This window comes from Nesoenas mayeri (genome assembly GCF_963082525.1).
Source record: "Nesoenas mayeri genome assembly, chromosome: 5".
Taxonomy (NCBI): Eukaryota; Metazoa; Chordata; class Aves; order Columbiformes; family Columbidae; genus Nesoenas; species Nesoenas mayeri.
Genome location: NC_137548.1, coordinates 68,639,560 through 68,666,516, shown reverse-complemented (window position 1 = coordinate 68,666,516; position 26,957 = coordinate 68,639,560). Strand labels below are relative to the sequence as shown.

At 52.5% G+C, this 26,957-nt stretch overlaps 1 protein-coding gene across 1 annotated transcript in view; it reads right to left on the bottom strand.

The window, feature by feature from the left end:
- BAHD1 (bromo adjacent homology domain containing 1) overlaps positions 1-26,957 on the bottom strand; it is a gene marked incomplete at its 3' end in the record, with an annotated part of 30,815 nt that overhangs the window by 2,381 nt on the left and 1,477 nt on the right. The window contains exons 2-5 of the mRNA XM_080345873.1: positions 6,906-8,558; positions 3,379-3,740; positions 2,166-2,325; positions 1,359-1,435 (exon numbers count right to left, since the gene is read on the bottom strand). Coding sequence (XP_080201999.1) covers positions 1,359-1,435; positions 2,166-2,325; positions 3,379-3,740; positions 6,906-8,541 — 2,235 coding nt within the window. The 5' untranslated portion in view covers positions 8,542-8,558. The remainder of the gene's footprint in view (positions 1-1,358; positions 1,436-2,165; positions 2,326-3,378; positions 3,741-6,905; positions 8,559-26,957) is intronic.

Below are 26,957 nucleotides of genomic sequence, written 5' to 3'. Positions count from 1 at the left end.
CAGGTGAGATATGGGGCAACCCAGAGCCCTTTGAAAGAATTCAGGTGTGGTTAGATCAGCAAAGACGATTTCTGGGAACACGGATGCGCTGCACAAGGCTGGAAGCAATGCGTGTGGGTTTTGCCTCTGCTGGCAGCAGGGGAAGCAGCTGGAAGGAAAGGCGCGGGAAAGGGTCAGCGTCTGGGGACGTGCTGCACCACAGGACCCGAAAACGCCACACCTGGCTCCTGCACGTTGAGCTTTTGGTCGACTCCTTAAATCAAGACTATCTGAGTCATCTCTGGCAAGCCCGTCCCAGCTACTCAGCCCCAAGAGCACACTCTCGTTTGAAGTCTTGTGCAATTAAGCAGGTGTGCAAAAAACTGGCTGAATGCCTCCTGGCCGGATTGCTGGTACACTCTCTACAGTGAAACGCAACTGGATACAGCCACACTTCATTTACGGACAGGAAAGTGATAAAAGTACCACACGTCAGGTTAGAAACTCATCTGTGCCCTGCAAGTCGGGCAGGTACAATTCTCCACCATCCTCCAGCCCTGCTCTCACCCCTTCGCTTTAAAAATGGCAGGGGGAAAGAAAGGAAAAAGGCACCAAGTATTTAGGTGCAGTGAATTCTCCATTCCCAGTTTAAAACCAGCTTATTCTGTCACCCTACACAAGCCCGTGCAAAGCAGAGCAAGGCATGAAGTCATAATGATTCACACATTTTTCCTTTTAAAAAGCGAACTCTATTACACTGGCACAACATCCCAAGTCAAGCTTTAATTCTGATCACAGATGTATCCAGGGGGAGGATGACGGACCCACGTCTCCGCACAACACAGATTTCTGGAGTTTAAGCAGCAAATAAAGGGATTCAGGATGAGCCGGCAGCACAGGACAGATCCCAATGTCCTGCACAACCGCAGCAGGTTTTGCACGAGCTGCGCGTTTCTGGGTGAATCACAATGCCCTTTTTGGAAAAGCATCCGATCCCCATTCAGTATAAACTCACTCTCCTCACTCCTGAGGCAGCAGCCAAAACAACTTTTCACTTGATGTGCAGGATTTTTTCAGATTAAAGGGAGAAACACTAAAACCTAACAGAAGTGGCCACGTAAAGAATGCAGCAGCTTCTGTTACAGCCCAGAGTTTCTCCACGTGACAGTAAACTGGGGAAAAGCCCATCTGTAGGACACTACCACATCTGGTAACAGCTGCATCACAGCCAAGTGACAGCTCTGTTAGACTCAAAACATGCTCAGCGCCCAGAGGCTGAGGCCGCCGGGAAGGCGGGGAGACGCTCAGCCCAACCCCCCCTCCTGCGAAAACACCGGCGCACCAGGACGCGCTCGGCCCGTTCCAGGCGGTGGCTTTACCTGGTGCATGCTGGGGTTGCGGCCGCCCTGCGTGTGCTCCGGTCTGTAGTACCACAGCAGGCTCATCATCAGCTCCCCTGCAGGAAGGGTTGGTAAAACACGTCAGGTCTGTTTTCTTGTGGTGCTTTCTCCCCAGTATCCCGCTTCGTCCTCCCGCCTCATCCCTCTCGCTCCCACAGCGCTCGCGCACAGCCAGCTGTGCCGTGATCAATATTTCATGCTGAACTAGGTGTCCTTTTGTTACAGCAAGAAGCTGTATGAAGTCGGTCACGTTGCTATTCTATTACACCCCCACCCCCTTCTACTTGTGCTACACTATCACAAAGAGGTCACTTAGGCACAAAAACAACAAAAAACCTCCCAAATCAAACATTTCCATCTGAAAAAAATATCCACCCAGACCACAAGCTGAAAAAGATGCTCATCCAAGCTTGTTGCTTGCAGCATTAATGCCCAGGTAATGCCAGAACTGCTGTTGCAGGATGCCATGGTCAAGATGGGCCTGGGCACACGTTGCCGCTTCTCTTACACACAGCCGGGTTTGTGGTTTGTTTTTTCCCCTTCCTCAGCCTGCCAGCAGCAGCACACCCCAACAGATCCGCAGCAGCACACCCCAACAGACCCGCAGCAGCACACCCCAACAGACCCGCAGCAGCACACCCCAACAGACCCGCAGCAGCACACCCCAACAGACCCGCAGCAGCACACCCCAACAGACCCACAGCTCCCCCGAGCACCACCTCCTGGCTCCCAGCTCACCCTCACCTGCTTAAGCAGAAAGAAAGACATTCTCTTTTGGCACGGTACCTGTTTTGGGGTCTTCCCACAGCGCCGATATCTTGGCAACATACGGCATCGATTTCTTCCGGGGTCCTGACTTCAAGAGGACGGTGTCTCGTACCCGGATAATCTCCCCATCTCTCTCCACAGCCTGATAGCTCTTGCGAACGGCCGGCTCTGGTTCGTTCTGTAGCGTTGGAACACACACAGAAATACAGCAACCTGAACGCACAGGCAAAGAGCGAGTTTATTGCTTGCCGCCCCAATTCGAGGCTCCTTTGGCCTTGCTGCACATTTAAAAGCTGCCTGAGCCTTCTCAGAGCTACGTGCTTCCACTGCCAGAGATCTCCGAGGGACGCCAAACGGCGTGAGACCACTTGCGGCATTCCTGCTGCCACCAGGCTGGTTTAGAACCGCAAAGATCGGGTCAAATGAATTAACTTTTCTATGGGTGGGGTGTTCATAGGTGAACAAAGTCCACTGTGGAGCAGCATCCAAGTGCTCACAGCTCACACGTGGCTGTCACATTCAAATCAAGCAGAATACAACTATCTCACCTGCGCCTCCCTTTTGCAGAAGCCAGTCTCTGCCCCCAAACACAACAAACCAACAGCACAGATGAGAAATCCCTGAAGGAGCGACTGGCCGTGCTACCGTGTAAGTGACAAGGAGGAGGATATTGGGTGCTAGAACTCTAGGATGCTGTCTCAGTCCTCTGTGCTCTCTGGGAGATCCCTGTTGATGAACCACCTTAGGAGAGCGACCTTAGGGACAGCCACTCCTTAGAACGAGGCTAAAACACCCCTCGTTTTCTCCAGCAGGTTTCCCTAACCCCGGAGGAAGAAGCCAGGACGATCTCTCCATAGGATGGGCTCACACGTGGGGCAGGTGCCACCTCTGCAAATGCCAGAGCCGGGAGGATTCATCGGCACGGCATTTCAGCTGATGCTAGCACGGGAGCGGCAGGTTTTCCTTCCTTTCCAAACAGCCCCTGCAACACCACACCAGAGCGCACGAGAAAAACCAGCCACCAGCAGCTCGGCCTCCAAGCCCAGCCAAAACGCACTACCTGCTGCTCCCATTCACAACGTGCCCAAGGGCTTCTAGAGGGCACCTAGTGGTCATCTCCACCTTGAAGCAAGACCCAAAACGCTCTCAAGCCTTCACGATCTCAGTCCCCTGAAGATGCATCAATGGCTACAGCCACACACACCCCAAACCCTGTTCTGCAGACACCTACCACAACGTAGACGGCCTTCTCGCAGGCCGTGCCCACGGGGATCCAGCCGTTGGTCGCCCTCCTCCTGCTGATGCGCTGCTGCTTGGGGTGGGCATGGCCCCCGGCCGCTTTGCTGTCGGAGGCGTGCAGGCAGCCCGTGGTGTTGCGGAGCCCGGACTTGGAGCCGCTGGGAGGCTTGGAGCTCTGGGGACACTCCCGGGCCATGGTCTGAGGGTCAGAGTTGGGGGTCTGCAGGTGCGGGACGGGCTCGGCAGCCGGCGGCACGCTGGGCACGGGGCATCCTGAGAGCGGGTGGGCAGGGGACGCGGGGTGTCCTGCCACGGGCAGCGTGAGGTTCAGCTGCTCCAGGGACTTGCAGCCTTCTGAGGGAAAGGAAGAGAAGAGACATGTATCTCATCTGAAACACAACTCCACAGTCGAGACCGCCCCAAACTACCACCGCTTTCCCCTGAAATTCCCTTTCTTACATTTACAGCAGTAAAGACTCTTCACGCTGTCATTTCATTTTGCACTGTCACTGGAGTCTAAAAGCAGAGCTATTTCTAAGCCTGCGATGCTCCAATGTGCTGCTGCTGATGACACCGCACGACAACACACCCGCCTGAAATCCCCCAAGTAATGCCAGCCAGTAACACACACAAGGCTGGCCAGTGTCCAAAGCAGTTCCAGCCTGTCAATATGTATAAAAGAAATAAAAGGCTTATCAAAACGATGGGACGGATTAAACCATGCTAGCAGAAGCAGCCAGCTTCTTTGGAAAAGCCGAATTCTACTCATCAGGGAAAACTGAGAAGATTCTCCAAATTAACTGCAGAAACATGAAACAAGAGGGAACAGAACTCTGTCAGATGATGCACGCTGCTGCCTTCAGCAAAACTCTGTGCCCACAGCAACACCTTAACCACAACAGGTTAGGAAATGGGCTGACGCTGCCTCCAAAAGCATCCCCGAACAGCTCCAGGAGTCACAAAACAAGCCCTCAGCCCCGCCAATGTGTCCAGCAGAGCAGGTCGGGTTTGAATTCCCCCCGTCAGCAGGAACAAGCTCCCACAGCCGCGCACAGGCAGCGCAAAGCCTGCGCTGGGGTGAGCGCAAGGGCAGCTCCGGGCAGCCTCCCCGAGCGTGTGCTGGCACATCTGCGGGGCCGCGCTGCTGCAGAGCTGCTCAAAACAAATCTAAAAGTGAAAAAGCACCAGAATAATTGCCGCGATCCCCTCGCAATAACAGGAACTTTTGCCTCCTGGCTCCCACTTGACCCTCCCTAAGAGATGCAGCAAAGCTGCTGCTGAACTGCAAGCGCGAGGGCTGGGACGGACCATCACCACCTTGACCTTGAGCAGCCAGGCCGCCCGGGCGCAGCTCAGGGATCCTGCCTGGCCCTGGCAGGCACGGGAGCCGTGGAGCAGCGCATCACCTCTGCAGCATGTCGCTTGCAAAAGCAGTTTTGGAGCTCCAGGTGACGGGGATGAAGCCGCACACAAAGCCGCGCTGCAGGCTGGGCGGCGGCGCAGAGCTGGCCCTGCTGGGACCCTCCCGCGGTGGCCTCTGCCGCCATAAATCATCTCCGCAGCGTTTCCGTCCCATCCCGCCTGCTCCCACTCTGCAAACACCCGTGGATGGGGAAGCAAAGCCCACTCCCGCGTGCGGCACACGCGGCTGCCCGGGGACAGCCTCACCCTCTTTGTACCCCACACCGACAGCTCCATGCGAACGTCTCACACACCAAATAACACAAGGCAGGCGACACGCCGAGCTGGATGCTCTCACACCAGTATGCTCAGACCTGCTGCTTCCAGCCAAAGTTCTCCTTTAATTCACTAAAATAACCCACTCGAGCGAAGGATGAGGGTTCAGAGGCACACATATATTAAAAAAGAAATAAATCAACTCCTAAGCATAAGTCCTGTTAATATTCTAGGAGACCTCCTTATACACTTCAATCCGCAAAACAAGGTCTAAATTATTCCGATGCTGTAGGCCTTTAAAGCCAAGCTGCCCGGAGGAGAGAAACCAGGATCAGTGAAACGTTTACACTTTGCAGAATGCACCAGATCCAAAAAACGTGTGAGAAAAAGAAATGATCTTGCCACTTGCAGACCCACGCTGAGAAGGATCTCAGCAGCGAGGTGACACATCGCCAGTAAATACACGTCCCTGGGAGCAATCCTGCCCCCGCCAGCAGCCGAGAATCACCCAGCTCGCAGGGAGAGCCGAGCTGCGACAAACGCTCCGTGTGCACCGCCCGCACCGCTCTGGCTGCGCCAAGGCGGCGGCACCGGCGCCACCAGCCCAGAGACACCGACGTGGGCTCGGGGCAGCACACGGAACGCTGCCGGACAGGAACACGGCCGTCTCGCGAGCACCCAGCCCGAAAGAGCGCTGCAGCCACCACTGAACGCTGCCGCAGGAAGCGGCACCAGGACAGGGGGGATATTTAGTGAAAATGGACATTATACTTCAACCAAACGCTCCCAAGTTTCAGCAGCTTCCTGCAGTGGGAGAGGCCAAAGCCTCGCTCAGACCGAGTGCTGAACCAGAACTTACCCACCTACCCCAACCTCTGTTTGAAGCGGGTAAGCGCTGCCTCCTTTCGAGTCGGACACGTGGTTAACGGGAAGCCCGATATTTACACTAACAACAGCTGAAGCAGCGGCCTCCTGTTTGCTCTTGTACCAAGTACTGGTGTCTGATAACCCCCACACAACCAGCTCAAATATTTCAAAAGATGTTTTTGAATAGCAAAGGCAAAGCTCGAAGATAAAGCACATTGGAGGGAGAGTCTGAACAACTGACAGTGGACAGGAGAGAGCCAGGCAAATAACTACATCACTTACACCATCACCTGGTCCCGTTTCAACGCATCATTTTCAGACACCGTTTAAGAGCAAAGACGGGAACACTACCCACCAAACCAACAGTGCACCGAGGACGCCGATCGCTGCAGGGAAATCGAAGCATCGGCCCAAAAAGCAGACGCAAACTGAATTGCTACGCAGCCCCGCCAGGTCAGATCTAGGAAATTCACGAAAGCTTGCATCCCCCGTGCAGCTTGCACGGGTCAGGGGCCGATAACCGCGGCACTGCCGGCTTCTTTCTGGTGCTGCGCTTGGCAAGGGCGCTCGGCCCCGCGAGGAGCCCTGTGGACGGCTCAGACACCGCGGCACAGCAGGAGCCGCGCACAGCACCGGGGAGCTAAAACCCACTCGTTTTCTGCAGATCAAAGCTAAGCCGTTAGCTCCAGCACGGCAAGCCATGAGTCACCTCCTCACTGCCCAAATCCTTTCACCGATTCTGTGCTTTCCACACCAGTAAGACTCTGCAGTGGGAAAAGCCCTCAGGGCTAAAAATGGGGGAAGGGGAGGCGAAACACGGATTCTTTCTGAAGTGCAGTTCGGCTGCCAAGCGAGACGAGCCCGGCACAAGGGAGTTTGCCTCCTGGCAACGAGATACCTTCGTTAGCCACCGCGCAAACCAGCCCTCTTCTCCTAGGAACGCCCAACGAGGTTTGCTCGCACTTTGCACCTTACCTGCTGCAAAAGGCATTTTGTAGGGGTAGCTGTTCCGCCCGGCGTGCACGCTGCTCAGCCGGCCCTCCGGCACGTGCACGACGCCGCAGACGCTGTAGCTGTTGATGGTGGCTCCTTCTCCACAGCAGTACGGGGAGTTACACCAGTGGAGCGGCTGGAAATGGGCACCCGACGGCAAGGAACCGGGCGAGACCAGGAGCCCCTCGCAGGCAGCGGATTGCGAAAGCTCGTCCTTGGGGTAAACGGAGCAGTGAGAGTAGCCACTGTATCCACTTTGGCCATAATAAACGTAAAACCCGTTCAAGGGAGTCAGACCCGAGGACTCATAGAGACACCCACAATCCGCGTGGTTCCCAGGCACGGGCAGGGGAGGGAACTGCTGCACGGGGAAGGAAGGCTGATGGAACTCCTGCTTGGGGGTCGGGGACTTCTCTCCAGGTCTTCCGTACTCCGGCTTCATGGAAGCTTGGCCGCCCATGAGCAAAGGCAGTCTGTGGTAGAACCCTTCCGTGCTGGCGTAGGAGCTCGACAGCGACTCGTACGGGATGGGCTCCGCCGTCCCGTAGAGCCTGGCCGAGTCCCGCTGCTCCCCTTTCCCAAAAGCACCCAGAGCAAGTCCTCGCCAGCCGGGCTGAGCCTCCATTTTTAAGCTAGCCAGCTCTTTCTTGGATTTGACACAATTCTTCCGGCCGGCTTTGGCCCATTTGAGCGTAGCTTTTGAACAGTGGTTCTCGGACATGCCCTCTCCGTCCGATTTGCTCCTCTGCTTGAGGGGCTGCTCTTTCTCGTGGGTCAGCTTCAGGAAGGCCACGGCGTTCAGGCTGGCCAGTCGCTTTGGGGTGGGGTGATAGGAGACGGCACCGTCCTCCCTCTTCGTCCCATCATCAAACACCTCGTCCAGTGAATGCTCACAGCTATTGCATTTCTGACTGGGCTGATGCCGGGTTTTGCCTTTGCCTATTTTCACAGCTGTTTTTTCCAGCGCAGGCCAGTTGTCACCGGCTTTGCAGTGCAAGCCCTTAACGGTACAGTCTCCACCGGCTTTCACAGAGTCTCTGCGGAAACGCCTGCCCGATAACAAGCCATCGTCCCGTTCAAAAAGCAGGTTGTTGACCGCCTCGGCGTTCAGCGAGGCCAGCCTGCGTTTCCTGGGCTCGGAAGGAGCAGCATCAAGGTCTTGCTCTGTCCCCGGGTAATTTATTGTGCACTTTTCCCCAGATGAATCACTCTTTCCTGCTCCCACAGGCTGAACTTGTTCGGAGAACAAAGCAGGTCCCAAGTTCTCCATCCAGCTGGGAAGGTCCTTTTTGTTACAGCTCTGGCTCTGCTTTGACAGAGACCCAGCCACATCCTCCAGCCTGGTGAGGAGCACTTTGCAGGTCTTTTTGTTCACGGCGGGGAGCAGGCGCCTCCGCAGCGGGTACGTCTTGCGCACCTCGCGCAAGTTCTTGCTTTTGCTGGTCCCCACAAACCCGCTCGGGCAGCTGGGAGCCTCGGTGGCATCGCCGTCCCGCTGCTCCCCGCGCTCGGCCGCGCTCCTGTCCATCCTGCCGCTGCCCGTCGCCGCCGAAGCTTGGCCAGCAGAACCGGCTGGATGTTTCAGAAGGAAAAGCTGTTTCTTCCGGGCATGCGTCATAGGATCAATGTCCAGTCCTGGGAAGGAAGAGAAGAAAACACCTATTAATATCACCGAGAGGGACCCATCTCCTCACAGAGCACCAGCCGCCAATTAGGAAACATTTGGGGAAGCCTGTTTCTATACAGAGTAGAGTCTTTTTGGGTGATGGCCAGTTAAGCCAATTAAGAGACAGGATGCAATGAGATGTGGTTTAATATTAAGCCATAGAACACAACAGTAATTAAAAGCCAGGCGGTGGCGGCACACGCCACAGCGGCTGGAGAAGCGGGGCAGGGGCGGAAAGCCGTTTGACCAGCCCGAGTGCGGCCCCCGTCACACCAGCTGTGTGCTACGAATTCTCCTCAGATCTACTCAGGCTGCTCCGGGCTGGTCCAGGGCGTACAGCAGGAACAAATCCCAGGTACTCAACTGCTGCGTGTTGCTACAGGCAGGCTGCTTCATTGGCGTTTTCTGAAATAATTAGACAAAGAAAAATAAAAAGTCCACCTACTCATGTGAAAAGTAAACTCGGTCTATTAAGCAGGGATCTGCCAACATGAATAAATTAAATACATGCAAATCTCTCTGCAGGTTAGAACCTGGCTACTCGCTGCTGTTGTCATTCCCTACAGTTGCATTTTTTAAATGCTGTGGACATTAAAGAGCCACATCAGCAGGTTCGGCAGGTATCGGCGGAATGGGGCAGCCCTGCAGTCTGAAGCAGCACATGCTCGCTGAAGAGGCTGCAGGGCTAATGCCACGAAAGGACACGGGCCGGTGATACCTACCTACAAACACAAAAAATCGGGCTAACTGAGCGACAGTGGAATGGATTTAATTAAGTCTGTATTTGAGCATCGGAAACAGCAGAAAAGGACAACTGCTTTCATAAATAACAAGAAATGCAATAGTCAGTGCTTTATGGGCACCAAAGAGTTGGTCTCAGCGTTATCGTCACCCTCGGAGCGGTTTGGTTGTCCCTGCAATCAGGTATTGGGCTGGAACCCCCTCAACTGACACCATCGACGCTGCTCTGACACTTCCAGTCTTTTAATTAAAGCTCCTACTGCTTTGCAGTGATCAGAACAAAGCTACTGAATTACAAGAACTGTTCATTTGATATGGTTTAATCAAGCTGATAATTAGATTATCTATTTGAAATAAGCCCAATGTGCTTTAATTGACTTGCTTATATACGCGTTAACTAAAAGAAACTTGGGAACTGGAAGCCAGTGTGGTTTGCACATGGCTTTTCTAAATGTCAGCCTCTTCCCAACACGTGTGGGGGTGAGCAACCCCTCACACCCCATTACACACGGGGTCCAACCGAGGGGCTCTGTGAGGAGCAAACATTTCCATATATCCGTGCTTTTCTGATCAGAAAACCAGGTTCTGGAGACGAGGATGATGCTTATCGAGTCAGACAGACAATTTCCTCCAGAACTGGAACTCTTGCATGGGAGGCCAAACCGACCACACGCAGCTCTGCCGTCTGCCAGAGGGCTGGAGTTTAAATCCTTTAAGTACCAGCAAGGACACCACCAGTACCATCCAGCAACGGGACTACAAATGCCCCCAAATCCAGCTTCACAGCAGAAACACAGGACAATAGGCAAATACGACCAAAGTAACTAAAGCAAACACAGAAGTCAGCATTACTCTCAAAAACCTCTACAACAGACTCCTTGGCTAAACAAACCAACCCCAAACTAAACCAATGACCAGCCGGCCCTCCCCAACCCCTCATTTCGGAGATTGGGACACAGTCGTCCTTCCAGATCACACCCCACTGAAAACCTGAAGTCCAAAGCCAGGTGAATTCTGTTTGTTTTCAAATGCACGACTGAATCCCGCCCGCTCTGTGCTGGCTCAATATTACCAGTATATTATCGGTAGAAATTAACCAATTCCGAGTGGAACAGTTACGAAGTGTGGCTAAAAAGGTTCAGTTTGCAGACAGAGAACTTGCCCGTGATATCACCACAATAAACCACCACCATGACCCACAGAGCGGTTTGTAGAACCTGGAGCACTGACTAACATCCCAAGTCCTTTTTCTGATATAACACTCTAATGGAGGTGAGAACAACCAGGTTCAGCATCCGTAATTAATCCTGTAATCTCAGAGCCATATGCCACATGAATTTATCACAACTTATTGTGAAAGATGAAGGGAAAAGATGCTGGAGTTGGCTCCATATCCCACAGAATCCAAGCGCAGTGTTTCAGATCAGCTCCTCGACGTGTCTTTGGGAGAAGCTCCCTCCCCTCTCCCCACAGTCGCGGCTGCCCATGGAACGCTGTGCATTTCCCGGTTCCCGGGGGCACTCGCTGTGCAGCTGCTGGAGCGACGGCAGCGCCAGCTTCGGCAGGTGTTGCATGGGCATGAGGAAAACAACCTGCTGAACTGCACAACAAGCACACACACACTGAGCAACAGGCACTACACGCCTTACGCTATGGCTCTGCTGAACACAAGGCACCGCTGGCACTGCCATCAGGTCTTCCTGTGCCTCCACCACCACCCGCACCCGCGGGCTGCTCTGCACAGGGCTGCTCCTGCTCATCCTCGTCCCAGCAAACAGCGCAGCTCAGACTGACTCCCTGTCAGCCAGAGACCCCCTTTCCGGCACACAGAAGCAGAGCTGCTGAGGGCTGCTCAACACCAAACCCTCTGGCAGCCAAGCGCATCACGCCGCAAAAGCAGAGTCACGCCGGGTCTACTCACAGCAAGCACTGTACGGCCAGCACGGGAGGCTGTCAGGGCTCTCCATCCTCCTTCCACCTCCGGATTGCTTCACAAAGCAAAGAAGAAAAACCAGCTGTGCCCAGAAGCCTCTGAGAAATCACGAGAGAATCTGAAGAACCGAAAGCAAAGATACTTGAGCCAGAACCACCCATCTCCTGCCTGCAGCTGAGGAACCGGATTAACAGTGAGAAGACACTGAAGTGTAACTCTATGAGAAATGAAACAAGTCGAAGGAAGCAGCTTGGTCTAACCAGCTGCGTCCGGAGCCCCCCGAGCACTTTAAAGCTCTTGGAATTGCTGCCTCCTTCCTCAAACCAGACTAGTTCTGAAAAACCCTCTTGACAGCTGTTGAACCCAAACCAGAGCAGAACAAAGAAAAACAGTAAAAACCAGCACTGGTCCAATTTTCTGCTAGGAAAAAACCACTACCCAAACAGCAAAATCAGAGGAGAGTTGATGCCTCATTAGTAGGAAAATAAGCAAGTGTGTTAACAGCTGCATTTTCTGTAATCACGCAGCTGCAGCATCTGTCTCTCCATCTCTCGCACTCCATCGCAAGCGAAATCAGAGGAAACTAGTCTGGGACTATCCATTCAAGCACCATTTCCCTTCCAAAGCTTCGCTACGGAGCTGCATTCATTCCGAGGAGGTGATGCACAGAAATGTAAAGCTTTTAAAGCTCCTAATCCATGTGCCACTTCAGTAATATACAAAGAGTTACGACAACACGAATCTTCCTGTGCGAGGCATCGTTTTGTCGACTCTCAGCCCTTGTCTACTTGAAGAAGTTATATCCATTTAAATTGGCACAGCTTACACTATGACAACAGCCCTGGAACTGTGAGCATCTGGAGGATTGGCTCCCTTCTCCCTGCTGCTTTTACAGCAGAATAATTCTCAGCGCTGTAAGGAACGTGTTGCAGGAAGGAACCTCCCAGGGGCTCTCGGAAATCCGGATAAATCACAGGAGCATCAGGTACCCCGGCCTGAACCACCCAAATGCTGCGCGAGTCCCAAGAGCGGAAGCATCGTTTCGATCCCAACACTTCAAAAGACGGTAATCGTTCCAGGCTGCTATTTGTCCTCCCGGGGTCCAGCCCCAATTTTTCTCCGGAAGCCCATCGAAAGCTCCATCGCCCACATGCTCCACAGAAAACTGTTTACACCAAGCTCATTAGGCTGCAGAAAAGGCTCGTTTCTCTCTCTAACCGTTCGCCAGCACTGCCCGACAGCCACGCGAATATCATACCGGAGGACGTAGCCCGTGTCTCCAGAGCTTCCCAAAGGTTTGCAAGAAGGGATCGAGAGGCTCTCTGGGAGCTGCCTGGGACTCTGCTCCACTCCCTGGTCCAACACCGTAATTAGAGCTCCGTTGCGAAAGCCTGCGCTCCAGCCACATCGCTGGGAGTGTTGCAGAATGTGCTCCAACAACTGCAATTATATGCGATGCTTTAAAAACAAGAGCGCTGCACCTGTGTGCTGGCAATGGCGAGGAGCAGGAGCGGCGCTGGGCTCGCAGGGCTGAGCGCCCGCACAACCGCGGGCTGGAGCCGCTCGCCCCCATTATCTGCTTTCAGATCCTGCCCGCTGGCTGTGCTCTGAAGCGCTTTGCAGGAAGCCAGAATTACATTTCCACTGTCTCCACAGCCCCAGAGAGCAGCGCTCACAAGGAAGCAAAAGGCAAAGTGCCCCTGCCCAAGCCGCGTGGGAAGCGCGGAGAGGCGCGGCGCACGGCAGGGGAGCCGCTCGGCGCTGCCGTGGCCGGCGGTGATGCTCGAGCCCCGCTCCGGCAGCCGCGCTGCACAGCCATGCCCACGGGCAGCTTTGGGTTCGGGCTCTGACATCTCTCCAAAGGCTGGCACACGCTTCGGGAGAAGAGATCGCATCCAGAACCGTTCAACTCACTTCGCTTGCTGGATAAGTTTATTCCGTTAGGAGTAAACTGCTTAACCCAGCTCACATCTAGTGGAGAAAAGCCAGCTCTTTTGACATCCATGGGAGAGAATGATGCACGAGTCTAGGGCAGAGTGGAAAGATGACAAGGTCAGTTGTTTGGGGGACAAATGCAACACCTGGAAAAAGCACACTGCTTTTTGGAAGGGCACCGGCCTTCCTTTCCCCATCACTGATGCTGAAAAGCCATATTACTGTGTTAACTTTTTCAGTAAATGCTAGAGTAAAAAAAAAGATGTGTGACCTCAGCAACTCAAACAGCCGCCATCAAAACCAGATCAAGCTTTGTACTCACTGTCTGCTTACATATTTGCATTAAAGGCAAAGCTTCTGAAGGCAAAGATGGGACGTGTTTATTTTGCCTTTCAACAAGAGGGATGCACCAGGATAAGAAGGAAACTCAGAGGGAACAGATGTCTCAAGGGTGCCAGAGCGTACGGCCATTCCCGACCAGCGTTCTGATCCTGCGTCCGTCCCTCGTGCTGCCCACCGGAGAGCAGCAGAACACACGGCCACTCCGACATCTGCAGCCAGGAGCCACTAGTCTTGGCTGTTATTCTCTCAACTGTTTGTGTACCAAGCAGTTCAAGGGCTCTAGGGAAAAATAATAAGCAAGCATGTCATTAAAGACACCAAGAAGCACACGGCCGGAAAGCCAACCTCCTCCCCGAGCACAAACCGCTTCTCTGCCAGCACAAACACCACCGATTCCCGCAGCGCTGAGCCCACCACCGGCTTCTCGCCTCTCAAAACCCATCTGAAAAAATAACACACTAACTGTGCACAAGCAGAGCCAGGCAGGCTGCGGCAACAGCTCAGGTGCGGCACAGGAAAACCCCGGCATCTGCCGCACGAGGAGCGGGGCAATCAGACCCAAGCTGAGCCAAGGCTGCCAACTTCAAACCAAAGCTCTCACACTTAAGAGATGTTCTGACACGTGGCCTTCGCTATATCACTGCCCAGGGAATCAGTCCTTAAGGCTTCCTCTTAACGAAGACAGGCAGACTACGGAGACGAGGAGAGGACGGGAGGTGCGTGCGGGACCGCCTGCGAAACAGGAAGGCTAGAGCGCACACGGACTGCGCAGTTCTCTGAAATATCCCAGGGAACAGCAGCAGCAGCTACTACTACACACAAATACCAGCTATATTAAATATCACATGTTTACAAAGAATTGCCTATGAGAACTTTAAATAGGCTCCGCAAAAAGCTGCCTCCGTGACAGCTACGCTAATGACGCCCTGTGAGATGCCTATAAGTAGTCTGAAAAAACAAGTCAGAAATATTTCGAGGCATCTTTGACAGTTGTGTTTTCAGAAGGAGCACAAGCTTTGCCAATCAAGTTAATCATGGTTTAAAAAGAATTTAAAAAGAAGCCCTGCTCATCTGATTTTCCATACATGCAAAATGCAAACTAAATTCCTTCAAGGCAGAAGGCCGAGTCTGGTAAAATATCAATCATATGTCACTGTGCTCGGATAGCTCTGGCACCGTTCCTGGCGCACACAAAACGGAATAACTAATTATTTCCAAGACTTTATTTTGCAGAACAAGGTGCAAGATTTTTCTGCAGTAAATACTAAAGCTCTTGTCTCTGTTACAATCACAGTGTTGCACAACCTCCGAGCTGCTGGGTTTAAATGACTCAAGATGTGCTGACCGGCGTAGGAGCGGTGCGGTGGTGTGGCGCTGCGGTGCTGCGGCGGTGCGGTGTGGGACGCGGGCAGGTGCGCCCTGCGGCTGCTCAGCCCGCCCGACGGCCCCGCGCCCTCCACAAAGCCGCCCATTCACCACCACGGCCCTTTCAGCTGCAAACTCGACATCCAAAGACAACATGTTACTGCTCGGCAAGCTCCGAACTTGCTTTAGCGGAGGAAAAAAAGCAACGAAGGACATTCAGGGAAGGGCAAGGCATTCCTTCAATGGAACATTTAATTAACCAACCTAAAATCTGACCCGAAATGCAACTTTGAGAACATTTTGTTTTGCCTTTAAATAATGATGTTATTTCCCTCAGAGCATCCCTCAAAACGGTCTGACAATGCGGGGCCCGGTTCAGCGGCCTAATCCCCTGCGGTGCAGCTAAGGGTACTGAGCACCACTGATCACGGCCCAGAGGACTGCAGAAGAGAAACTGGGTTTTAAAATCTAAGACGTGCATGTTTATAACCTCCACTTGAATTTACAGAAGCCTTAAGCCCAGGCAGGCTAAAAAGGCTATGTTAAATAACAACTTCATGCAATATTTTTGAGGATTCCTATGTTCTGACTCATCCCCAGCTGAAATACATTGACCAGAACTACTTCTTCAGACTAAAACTGCAATCTGAATGTATTTTCAGTTCTAGATTAAGCATTTAAGACGGGATCATCTTTCGTTTGGAAATACCTATTATTTCTATGCAGTTTCAAAAGAAGTATCACATTACTTCAACTTCAGCTTGGTCTGTAGCAGTTGTCCATGGAGCAGAACACCTTGCTGGGACTTTAGCTTTCCTCTGTCTTTAGTTTTGATCCCTCTTTGCATTCAAAGTGCAACACACACTTCCAAAGAATACAGACTTTATATTTCCTTATCCTCACTTTCCCAGCGTCACGTCAAACACCAGTGTCCTCCGTTCGCTGCCCCGGCCGAGGACACGGGTGACAGACGCCGACCTGAGCTGAGCAGCTCTCCATTCCAGAGCTTCAATCCCCCCCAGAATTCAAGTCAAAGACTCTACAAAACTCCTGCATTCCCACTAGAATCCCTGTAACCAAACACTCTCAAACATTCCCCGGATGTCTTATAAACCACCGTGCTGCACTAAACACTAAGCAGAGTTTAAACCCAAAGCTGACTTGGCAGCACTTGAATGTAGGGAATAAAAGTTCAGATGAGGCTAGAGCTCAGTATATTCTCATTAACATGGGCAGAACTTCTGCAGGTACAGAAACCTAGAGTTTCCCGCAGGGAAGAGTAAAGTTATAGCGCATCCATTACCCAAAAGCTATCAGGTGCCCACAGAGGCTTCCTGGAGAAGCTAACCCACCCGAACACACCAGTTGTGTTTTCCTTCGCAGAACACAGTGTCATCAGCAGCGCCCAGGTGTACGTCCACACGCCCTCCCGCAGCACAGCTACGGCCGAGGTCACGCTGCCAAGCCCAACTAAACTCACCCTAAAACCTTTCCTCCCTCTTCTTAATGCAGGAGCGCAGTACTTACAAATGAGTACGAGCTAAGTGGAAAAGTTCCTCTTAAAATTTCACAACTCAACTGGTTTAATGTATTAGGTCAGTCAAGAAAAATTTAGCCCAACTGAACGGTGCTGCAACACCTCCTGACTTCAACAAGTTTCTTAATTCCTAAGGTGGTGTTAACACACTCACCTGTACCACTGAGTTCAGACAAGGGTTTTTTTGTTGCTTTGTTTTTTTGAAGAGCAGATCATTAATTGATTGTCCATTAGGGAATTAGCACACGGGAACACGGGCTCTGGTAAGGCAGAAGAGTTACAGACTCGGGGAGTCAAGGTGTGGGGGTCCCACGGCACCAACACTTGCAGAGGGAACAGACGAGATTTTAGGCTGGAACCTGCAGTTATTAATATCTTCATCACACCAGCCTGAACCTCCACCAGCCACTAAGTGCTTAAAGTTAATTGCTTGGCAATTAGACTTTTCATTACTAAGCAATTAGCACTTCAAGACTCTTTCCAGAACGATCAGAGGCACGGGCTGGGGAAAGCGAAACCCCGCGTGTGGCCCATTCCCCACGGCAAACCCACGGCTGCCACAGGCAGAGGGACCCCGCGCCCTGCCCACACTGCACCTTGGCTACCGCAGCCCAGGAAGGCAGAGGACCCGGCGCCCGCGCTGCCGAGCGCGCAGGCAGGGCCAGAAGAGCCTTTCCAGCAGGCGGCACGGCGCTGCCTGCAGAAATCTGCTGGGAGAAGACTCCCCAGCAAGACAGCGGGATGTTGGTTTATGTCTCCATACCAGAACTGTTAAGCGGTGGTAAAATAACAGAAACCACAAGCCAGACATAGGCAATTCAGCCACTTTCAACAACTAGAAGCCCAGTCACTGGAACACTGCTTCCACAAGAGCCCATTTAACTCCCATTAGAAGCTGGCCCAGCTCCTTCATCCTTTACCCATATCAGTAGAGGTGTATTTAAATACACACATTTGCTTGCACCCCAGGTTTGATCAGTCGTGGCAACAAATAGCACCTTTAAATAGGCTGGACAGCATTTACAGACCTGTGCTGGGAGTGATTTGCTTTATATCCACTCATTAACTGGCATTTATCTACCTATACATGCGTGACACTGCTTGGCCATTCAGAAAGGGAGCGATTAAACACACTTAGCTTGCAAAGCCATGCCATGATAAGAGGTTTGCAACAAGGTGAGCCGGGCTTCGCTCCTCAGTGATTCTGAGGCTGCTCCTGGGAGGCAGCGAGGGATATATGGCCTGAGGAAAAGCACCGGCAGGCAGGCAGACGCGGCCTTTCCCCAAACCTAACGATTCCGTGATGAAACACAACAACACACACAGCAGGACCCCCGGGGCAGGCCCCACACTAGTCAATATTTTATTAGCAAGTCACACGGTACTTTATTAGTAAGGCACAGGCTCACCTGCAGGTAATAGCTGGAGAGACAGCAAGCGAGTCAGAACACAAGCTATGGGTTCATGTATGATCTAGATGGACCAGAGAAGCATTAAAAAAGAAGAGTCCATCAACAGAGAACAAATACACAATTTATACACTGCACGGACAGGAATCACCAGTCACACAAAGCAGGCAGCAGCCAGCAAGGTGACACTGCAGAAAGCCACCGAGGTTTATTGAGCAGCACAAGCCGGACTGAGTCAACATCCCACTGCCGTGAAATAAAAATAAACCCACATCACCCAGGGGTAGATGGCCAGGAATGCCGCATGTCGGATACGCCATGCGCTGCGTGGACTGAGTCTGGAGGGAGCGGGGTCCAGTTGGCCACATTCTGCTGTGCAGTGAGTAATATGGACCAGCAAGGGAGCAGGGAAGGGCTTGGAGGTGACCAGAGGGGAGAGGGCGTGCGGGCTTACGTCATGGCATTAAAAAACAGGGTGGAGAGAACAGTTCATAATGCGTATGATGGTGACATGGTACTCTTTGGGGAATGAGAGGGGAAGGAAAGCCCTTAAAACACACTTAGGGAGACTCAGAACTCTCTTCCTACGTCTTTCCTTCTGCCAGGCAAGAAAAAGCGTGAGACTGCCTGAAGAAGCCGAGGTTAGAAGAGCGTCTGGCAGCAACGCTTCGGTACAGGTCATCCCCTGCCCCACGGCGGCGCTGACCACGACCCCCCCGGCTCCTTCTCTGTGCTTTCCGTACAGGTACACAAACAGGGGCCACACAGCCAGCAAAGGCACTTTAAAGCCTGATGGTGATTTTCGCCACTGATTTTTAAGCGCATGCAAGTTCAGTATTGCACCTCTCCCCAGGTCCCACAGCCAGCGAGCACGGCTGTTTCAGCCCAGCATCCTTCACAGGACCGCACTAAAACCGGAGCCGTTTAACCCCACAAGTGTGCGGTAACTCTATATCACGCTGCCAGATCGTGCCACGCGTTGGAAGAGTCCACCAGAGGCAGGTCAGCTCGGGGACAGCACAGGCACCTCATGGTGCAGATCACTCCTGAGCATCAGCAGCTACAATTGGCTTGGAGACCAGGACAGTTTCATCATACAGCTTCCAGCTTCAATGTAAATCTCACCTACAGTTACACCGACTTTATTCATGCCTGGACATTTCACATGTAAATTTGTGGCTACAAGACAGCTGCTCTGCAGGCAGAGGCATCGCCTCATCTCAAGGGGAACCCAGCAACATCCAGACCTTGAAGACTTCATGTGCATCAGTGCAGGTCACCGTGAAGCCAGCGTGAGCTGCAGAGGATAAACCACCAGATCTCTGGCAAAGCAGCATAATTACAACTTCTTCTTGGGAAGCACAAAGCTTTTAAACAGTTCGGCCTAGTTTTATGGAAATGTCGCGGGCGCCTCCAACTGAATTTTCAGGAAGGTCCCTTGAAGTCAGGCTGTGGCTTCTAAACACTGAAGTGTGCTGAGTGCTGGGGACAAGAGTCCTACAAGTGCTCCACAAGCTGCTCTTCACAAGCGAGTGCTCTGCTACTTGGAGGGCACCCTGCGCTTCCTCCAGCTCCAAGCAGAACGTGCTCGTGGTGGGGGAGAGGGAGAGGGAACTTTGGAGGAGCTCGTAGCAACAACAAGTGGAGAAACAATCAGTACTACCCCTTGCTTTTCAGCTACAGGATTTGAGAGTGTTGATTTAACATTGAGATGTTCAACACACAGGGCAGAGGGATGGGCGAGAGAAAAACGCCCTCATACACCCCAGTGACTGGCACAAGAGCACTAGGGTAGAGATGCAGTTCAGAGCTCAAGGATCCAATGGGCTGTGGTACAAGCAGCCCAAACGTGAAGCTGCCCCATGGTAAACATGCCCGCGGGGCGAGGGGCAGCGAGGCGAGGGGCAGTGGGGCCGGGGGGCGAGGGGCAGCGGGACCGCGGGGCGAGGGGCAGCGGGGCGAGGGGCAGCGGGGCGAGGGGCAGCGGGGCCGGGGGGCGAGGGGCAGCGGGACCGCGGGGCGAGGGGCAGCGGGGCGAGGGGCAGCGGGGCGAGGGGCAGCGGGGCCGGGGGGCGAGGGGCAGCGGGGCGAGGGGCAGCGGGACGCCTGCAGCTGCAGGAGCTGCCAGCTGAAGCGGAACCACAGCGGCAGCGGGAGATGCTCGCAGCTACCGGGCAAACCACACAGGAACCGGTACAAAGTTTCCAGGAGCTGCTGGAAGAGCCGAGAAAGCTGCAGCGAGCTGGGCTTTCCCACAGCGCTGAGGGTAAACAGCTGATAAGGAGGGACACGCCACAAAGGTCCCTCTGCGGCCACAGCAAGCGGCTGCCGCGCAGCCCCGGCCCCGGGGACCATCCCCAGCACCCGCCTGCCCACAGCCAGTTCTGCCCTGGCAATCCCAGTCTCCAGAGATCTGAGCCAAAGAGGATGTGATGGTGGACAACAGCTGCAAAGAGCTCGGAGCTGCGGAGTTTCTGCCTCGTATTGCAGTCACAATGCACAAGGATACAATATACCCACACGGGATATCCCCAGACACCAGAATTTCAGCTTCAGCTATTTGTCACAGTAAAACATTTTAAGCCCAAGTGTGCTAGCAACATTCTTTAAACTAAAATAACAGATAATATCCTGGTTTAGAGCTCCAAAGTGAGAGCCTCACTACTCATTTCAATAACCAAGATAAACATTTTCTTTAATGACTGTATTAACAGGCAGAAATACGCTTCTCTTTAGAAAGCAAGGCAGACTTATAACTCTGGCTTGTGCAGAATTTAAACTCTCAATTAAAGAAAAAATAATGTAAATGTGGGGGGGAAACCAAACCAAACCAAACACAACCCGTTTCTTGGTAGCACCAAGATGCTTTGTTGCTCTTTTCACATGACCAAGACACTGATTTCTAATTTACCTAAACACTTCATATTGTGGAGGGGGTCTAACTCCACAGATAAACGCTCCTCCGGGTGGATGCGGGAGAATGCACGCCCGGCTCGCTTTGTCCAGTCGAGGAGCTGCACAGGTCTGCGGGCGCCTGCGTGAGCTTTCCAGCCTGCTAGAAAGGAAAGAGAGAGGAGCACACCATACAAACCCCATAATCTAGATGGGAAAGTGTAAAGCTCCAAGAGCTGGAATGAGACCTCAGGGGCAGCACCTGAAGCCACTTTTCCCTTTAATTTTTAAATGGACCACGTTTCATTGCCACAAAACACAGCCTCCTTCAAGAGAACTAGCTGAGCAGACGGTACCGAATCACTGCTCTACGCAGGGCTATTGCAGCTAACTAGGTTTTAATCACGTTCAAGCACCGAAAAGTAAAACTGCCGCTGTTGCGTTGGTTCCCGGCCCCTCCATGGTCCATTTCTCACCATGGCCGCTGACGGTTTCCGTGGAAACAGACGCAAGCTGGAATGGGATTGACATTCACTTAGTGGACAGATGGAGTTTGGAACAGCCCAGCGCCTGGAATTCGAGGCCAGGTCTTGGGTAAAGTCATGTTATCAGTATAAAAATCACTTCTCCGAGCTCCCCAAACCCCCAAACTTCATGGAAAGGTTAAGGATCACCTAATTATCCAGTAATGAGCTTCAGGGTGGCATCTCCGGCAAGGTCAGCGATTGCCCATTGTGCTTGGGTGAAAGTAGCGGGCTGAGCACGCGACAGCATTTTTGTTTGGAGGGAAGGGTTTAATTTTTGTTACGCACAGAGAAAACAGACGAGTTCTTAAGCTCGTTAGTGGCTTCAGGCAGGACAAGTGATGCAAATCGCATGCATGCAGAGCGCAGGCGAGAGCCTTTCGCAGGTAGCCACGCATCACCCGCTCCGCAGCCACGCTGTCTGCAGCAAACACTTGGGTGCTGGGGTGAAGTTATTCCTCACGAGCGATGCTGACCCACAGCACCAAAAGGGACGGGTTTTTATCACACCATTAGAGCCCCGGAGGCCCCGGGACTGCAATTTCAGCAAAGCTGGTAATTTATTCTGAAGTGGGAATTATTCCCTCACGCTGCTTCTACTATATGGGAAGAAATGGAAATGGCAAGAAATGAAAATGGCTTTTTTTCTGAAGGCAGGCTAAATAGTGCTTTCCCTACCACACTGTCTGTGCTCTCTAACAGGATTTGAAAGGATTCAGCTCTTTGCAACCACAGTGCAAGAAAGGCCAGTAGGAATCCCCAACAACTGCATTTCCAGGGATCTTTCGTGAAATCCAGCTCCAGAATCCGCACAGGAGAGAGCTGGGACGAGGGGCCGTGGGAGGGCACAGCAAGCGTCACACGCTCCGCACGCGCTCGGTAATCGCACGTGCCACCTCCAGCTAATTAGGGCTGAGTGAGAGAGTTGGGGTCACCAAGTGATGGTTTAGGGCACAAATCCCCCAAAACCCGGTTCTCTCCCAGTGCTCATGCAGTCCGGTGAAATCTAAGGAATTTCCAGTTTGGGACTGGCCTGCCCAAGCCATCAGATGTCCATACCCACCCTGTCACCTGGCCTTCAGCCAGGATTTTAAGGTAAAAATCTCCTCTCCTCTGTCTCCATGTGATTACAGCTGCCAAATCCTTTTCCTGCGCTGCCCTGCGCACCTGGAGAGCTCTGCAGCCCCGCTCCCCGCCACCTCCCGCCCTGCCCTCCCGAACCCCTCTGCACTGAGCCAGCCAAACAAAGAAACACAACTAAACATGCCTCTTGCAGCCCTTTTGTTGCTGATTTTTAATTTCAAAAAAATCCTGCTGCCCACTGGTTTCCTTCACAAGCCTGCGCTCTCCTCCTCCTTCCAAATCTTCCACACTTATCAATATGTGATTATTTAGCTTATTCCTCACTGCCTGCGTTCCCCCTGCAGAGGGAGATGCCTCAATACCCCTCTCCCCCCAAATCCTTTTCATGGTATTCCTGACCCTAAATCAGCTAGAACGCGCTCAATCTGCCAACTACCCAATACAGCCAACAGCACTGAGCTCCTGCGGAGCCGACCCCCCTCCATTTCAGGGTCTCGTTAGGGGACTTTAATTGCAGGACTGGGTGAGAGGTGCTGCCGGGTCAGGCAGCATCAGCCCGCGCTGCCCGCAGCCCCTTCTCCCCTCCCAGCCCGCAAAACTCAGCTCAATCAGCTTTTTTCCTCAGGCGCCTCCAACTCCAAATTTCTGTTCTCTGGCTGCCAAGTGCAGCCCGTTCCAGGTATTCTGCAGGCGCTGAGACAATGAAGGCGGGCGGCAGAGGATGCTGCTGCACGGCTAACGCTGTTCCCAGTGCTTCCCACAGGCCACGGCCAGGAACAATAGAGGGCCATGCCTGGTGTACGGATGAAGCAGCACAGTTCGGCGATGCCCACGGATCTCGATGCTTCTCTAGCACCGCAATTTTATTGAAAGGATGATCATTCAGACACAAAAATAAGGTGCCGGCAAGGCAGTTTTATTCAGATCAATGCTAGGAAAACACCTCCTTTCTATTCCTAAGAGCATCGTAAATAATTTGAAATATTGATACACATGCAGTTACTAGAAGCCAAGATCTTTTATTAACAAAATAAAAAAAAAAAAAAGACAAATCAAGCGTGCTGAGGCGGGCAAGCTGTATAAGCCGTATGGTTTCAAAGCTGAGCATGAGAAAGCCCTTCAGAAAACTGCTTGAAGAACAATGGGTGCCAGCAAGCGCTCCTGTGATGTGGCTTACAAAGGGGGAAAAAAACCAACATCATTTTCTTGTTTAGTCACACCTTTGTTCAAGAGAACTGGGACACGAGGAATACAGAACTGGCAGCTCTGAACCGCAACATCGTCTTATTCCTCAACACGCCACATTTCACTGACATCCCAGGCTCCCCAGCACCGAACGCACTCCGGCCGGCCACGCAGCACGCCCGCCCCACGGGCTCCGGCCGGCCACGCAGCACGCCCGCCCCACGCAGCACGCCCGCCCCACGGGCTCCGGCTGGCCACGCAGCACGCCCGCCCCACGCAGCACGCCCGCCTCACGGGCTCCGGCTGGCCACGCAGCACGCCCGCCCCACGCAGCACGCCCACCCCACGGGCTCCGGCCGGCCACACAGCACACCCCTCCACGGGCTCCGGCCGGCCACACAGCACACGCCCCCCACGCAGCACGCCCGCCCCATGGGCTCCGGCCGGCCACGCAGCGCACCCCACCACGCAGCACGCCCGCCCCACCGGCGATTCCCGCAGGAAACCCTCCTTTCTGCCGCACACCGCTCCCCAGCCCCAGGGGACACTCAGCCCGTGTCAGACCCAGTGACAGCCAACACCTCTGCAGAGCGTGTAAACGGCACAGGGAGACGCCGGACAGAGGGACGGACTGAGAGCAGCCCTGGGCAGGGAGTCCGCCCAGCATCCCAGTGAACATGCACCTAGAACCTAAAGGGATTTTTTTACAAGGTGACAAAATCAGCGCTCCTGGCTGCGCCACGTGTGAAATGTGTGGAAGCGGGGCCCTGAACACACGGGGTTATCCTCATTTTCAGGTACGTGATGAACTGCTGTCCCTACTTGAGGGGCTCCCACTACAATTTCACTAAATGTTTGGAAATGTTCTCACTGCAACGCTGGTAGTTCAGAGAATGAAAAGACAAGTTGAGGTGCTCACTTGACTCCGCTGACAACACTTTTTACATCTCAGCAGCTCTCCATACCCTCTCCTATTCTGTACGGGTTTTCACCCACACTGGAGGAGAATAACATGGAACAGATTCATTCAATTCCAATGCCATAAATATTGACAGGGGACAGAGAACAGGTGCAAAATGAATTAGTTTAAAACCAGATTCACATGCATTCTTCCTGATGACATCCTTTGGTTTAAGTTTTTAATGCTAACATCAGTCCCTCATTGCGCTAAAGCGAGGTGAAGGTAAAGATTTCCACAGTCCTGTCCTGCCAACGGGAGATGATTGGTTTTTACTATAACATGAAGTATTCCTGTGGCTCTACTTTATTTTACTTTTTTTTTTTAAATAACAAAGCTCCATGCTAAAACACCAAGTAACTGGATAAAGGCCTATTGCATTGTCCCATACAATCACATTTCTTTCTGTCTTAAGAAATAAAACCAGTAGCGTTACATTTGAGTGCATTTTCCCCATGTAAAGAATAGCAGTTGCCAGCACAGGGGTTCCAAGAGTGTAGGCTTGGAGGGTTAAATCACAGCGGCCTTGTTACAGACAACTCATTTGCTCAGGCAGCAACCTGGCTATGAATTTGTGTATTGCTTTGTCATTAGAAGCATGCCGTAGGTCCAAGCCAGAAAGGCGACTGTGGACGGCGATGAGCGTTTATGGAGTCCCCCTGCCCCAAACCCTCACACGCCATCTCCCCTTTTTTCCCTTAAATGCAGTTTGCATCCCAAAGCTCCAAACACTCCCCAGCTCAGAGGAAATATCTGAGGACACACAAACGTGCAGCCGCACAGAAAACCAGCTACTTACGGCTCACCCACAACCTGCCAGGTCAGAAACCCCCGGGACCGGGAGGAAAAGCCCCTGGGACTCCCCACCTCCCACAGAGCACACGGCTTGTGTTCAGAGCTATTCTTAGCTTCATGACTTCTTTGGGGTGTTTATTTTTTGGCTTTTGTGTTTCCTGGTTATCTGAACTGCTGTTTCATGTATTATTAACAATATGGTAGTTGTGACTTAATTAGTTCGGCTGGTTGGGCACAACGCGGGAGCTGTTCTGTCGTTCCTGCCATGGGATGTATTGCCACGGTTAACCCAGTATTCCATGGGGCAAAAAAAGCCCTGCACAGCTCCTTTTGGACACAGTATCTGCACATCCAAGCACACCTTCCTATTTTTGCAGCACCAGATATTCATTCATTTTCTCATGATCTGAACTTAATGTCAAACAGTGAGCACGCCTTTGCCTACCATTTCTAATTATTTTTCAGTTGTTTGCTTTGGATAGATTTGCTGCTAAGGGCTTATTTTCAGTGCTGTAGGAGTATTAGAAAAGCATTTGCTGAAGGGTGTATGTCCCCAAAATAATCACCAAGCGCTATCTAAATCAGATATCCCCAGACCGCAGCAGCGCACGTGTCCCCCGCACAGCCCCCGAGACACACAGCAGGAATTAACACCACCAGAGCAAACACACTTAGCTCACCTATTCTGCTCAGAGGGGTTAAAAAAACAAATACATTAGAAGGCTGTCAGATCGGAGACAGAAAGGTGACGCAGATGACTGGCAAAAAGGACAGCGTACCAACACCACACTGATTGATACAGCGGCACGAGAAAACCTCAGCAGGTTCTGAAACACCAATTCTGCCACGCGACCAAGGTTGGGACTGTTTTTCCCCTAACGCTACATTTCTCAGCAGCATTAGATTGTTCCGTGGAATTGTCACCGTCAACAGGCAAAGAGAGTGCCCAGAAAGGATCCACTCTTACAAAGTTACAGGAATTATTTTCACCCATAGGTTTGGGGTTTTCCAGCTGATTTTACACCGCTAAGCAATGCTACACTTCACCGGGGAGCAATTCTGCTCTGCTCAAGAACAGCGGTTGGAAAGCCTGTGCTGCTGTTCCACTTCAAATGCTGCACTGAATTCATCAGGAAAACAAACAGAAATCAATGTTTTAATCCAAAATGCCCTGTTAAATCAGACTAACACACAGTTGCCTATCGCAAGCAAATATTTAGATAGTTCCAGCTAAATCTCGAGAAGGATTCAGGTAGCCAGGACATGACACATGTGAAGGATGGCTCAGGATGAATATGTTAGCAGGATATTTCTGTTAAAGCCATCAGCAGCTTGCTGGTATTTAAATCACATTAAGATTTCAAAAGCATCGGTCTATCATACAGTTCATGTCACAATCGTAAGGACTGGAAACGTTAAAATAAAAGCCCGAGAGCCCAGAACACAGCCCTGCAACCGCAGCCCCAGAGATCACACAGAGCCCGCCAGGCTGGAGCGAGGGCTAATTGTGGCAAACTGATGGACAGATCAATTAACCAGGCTAGCAAAAGCCCAGAAAAGCCTTTCGCTTTGAGGTCCGCCTGCTCCTGACAATGATGACTTCAGATGGAAAGCGAGCACGAGGGGCAGCTGTATTCTTTAAAACAAAACAAAACCAGAACCTCTTTCA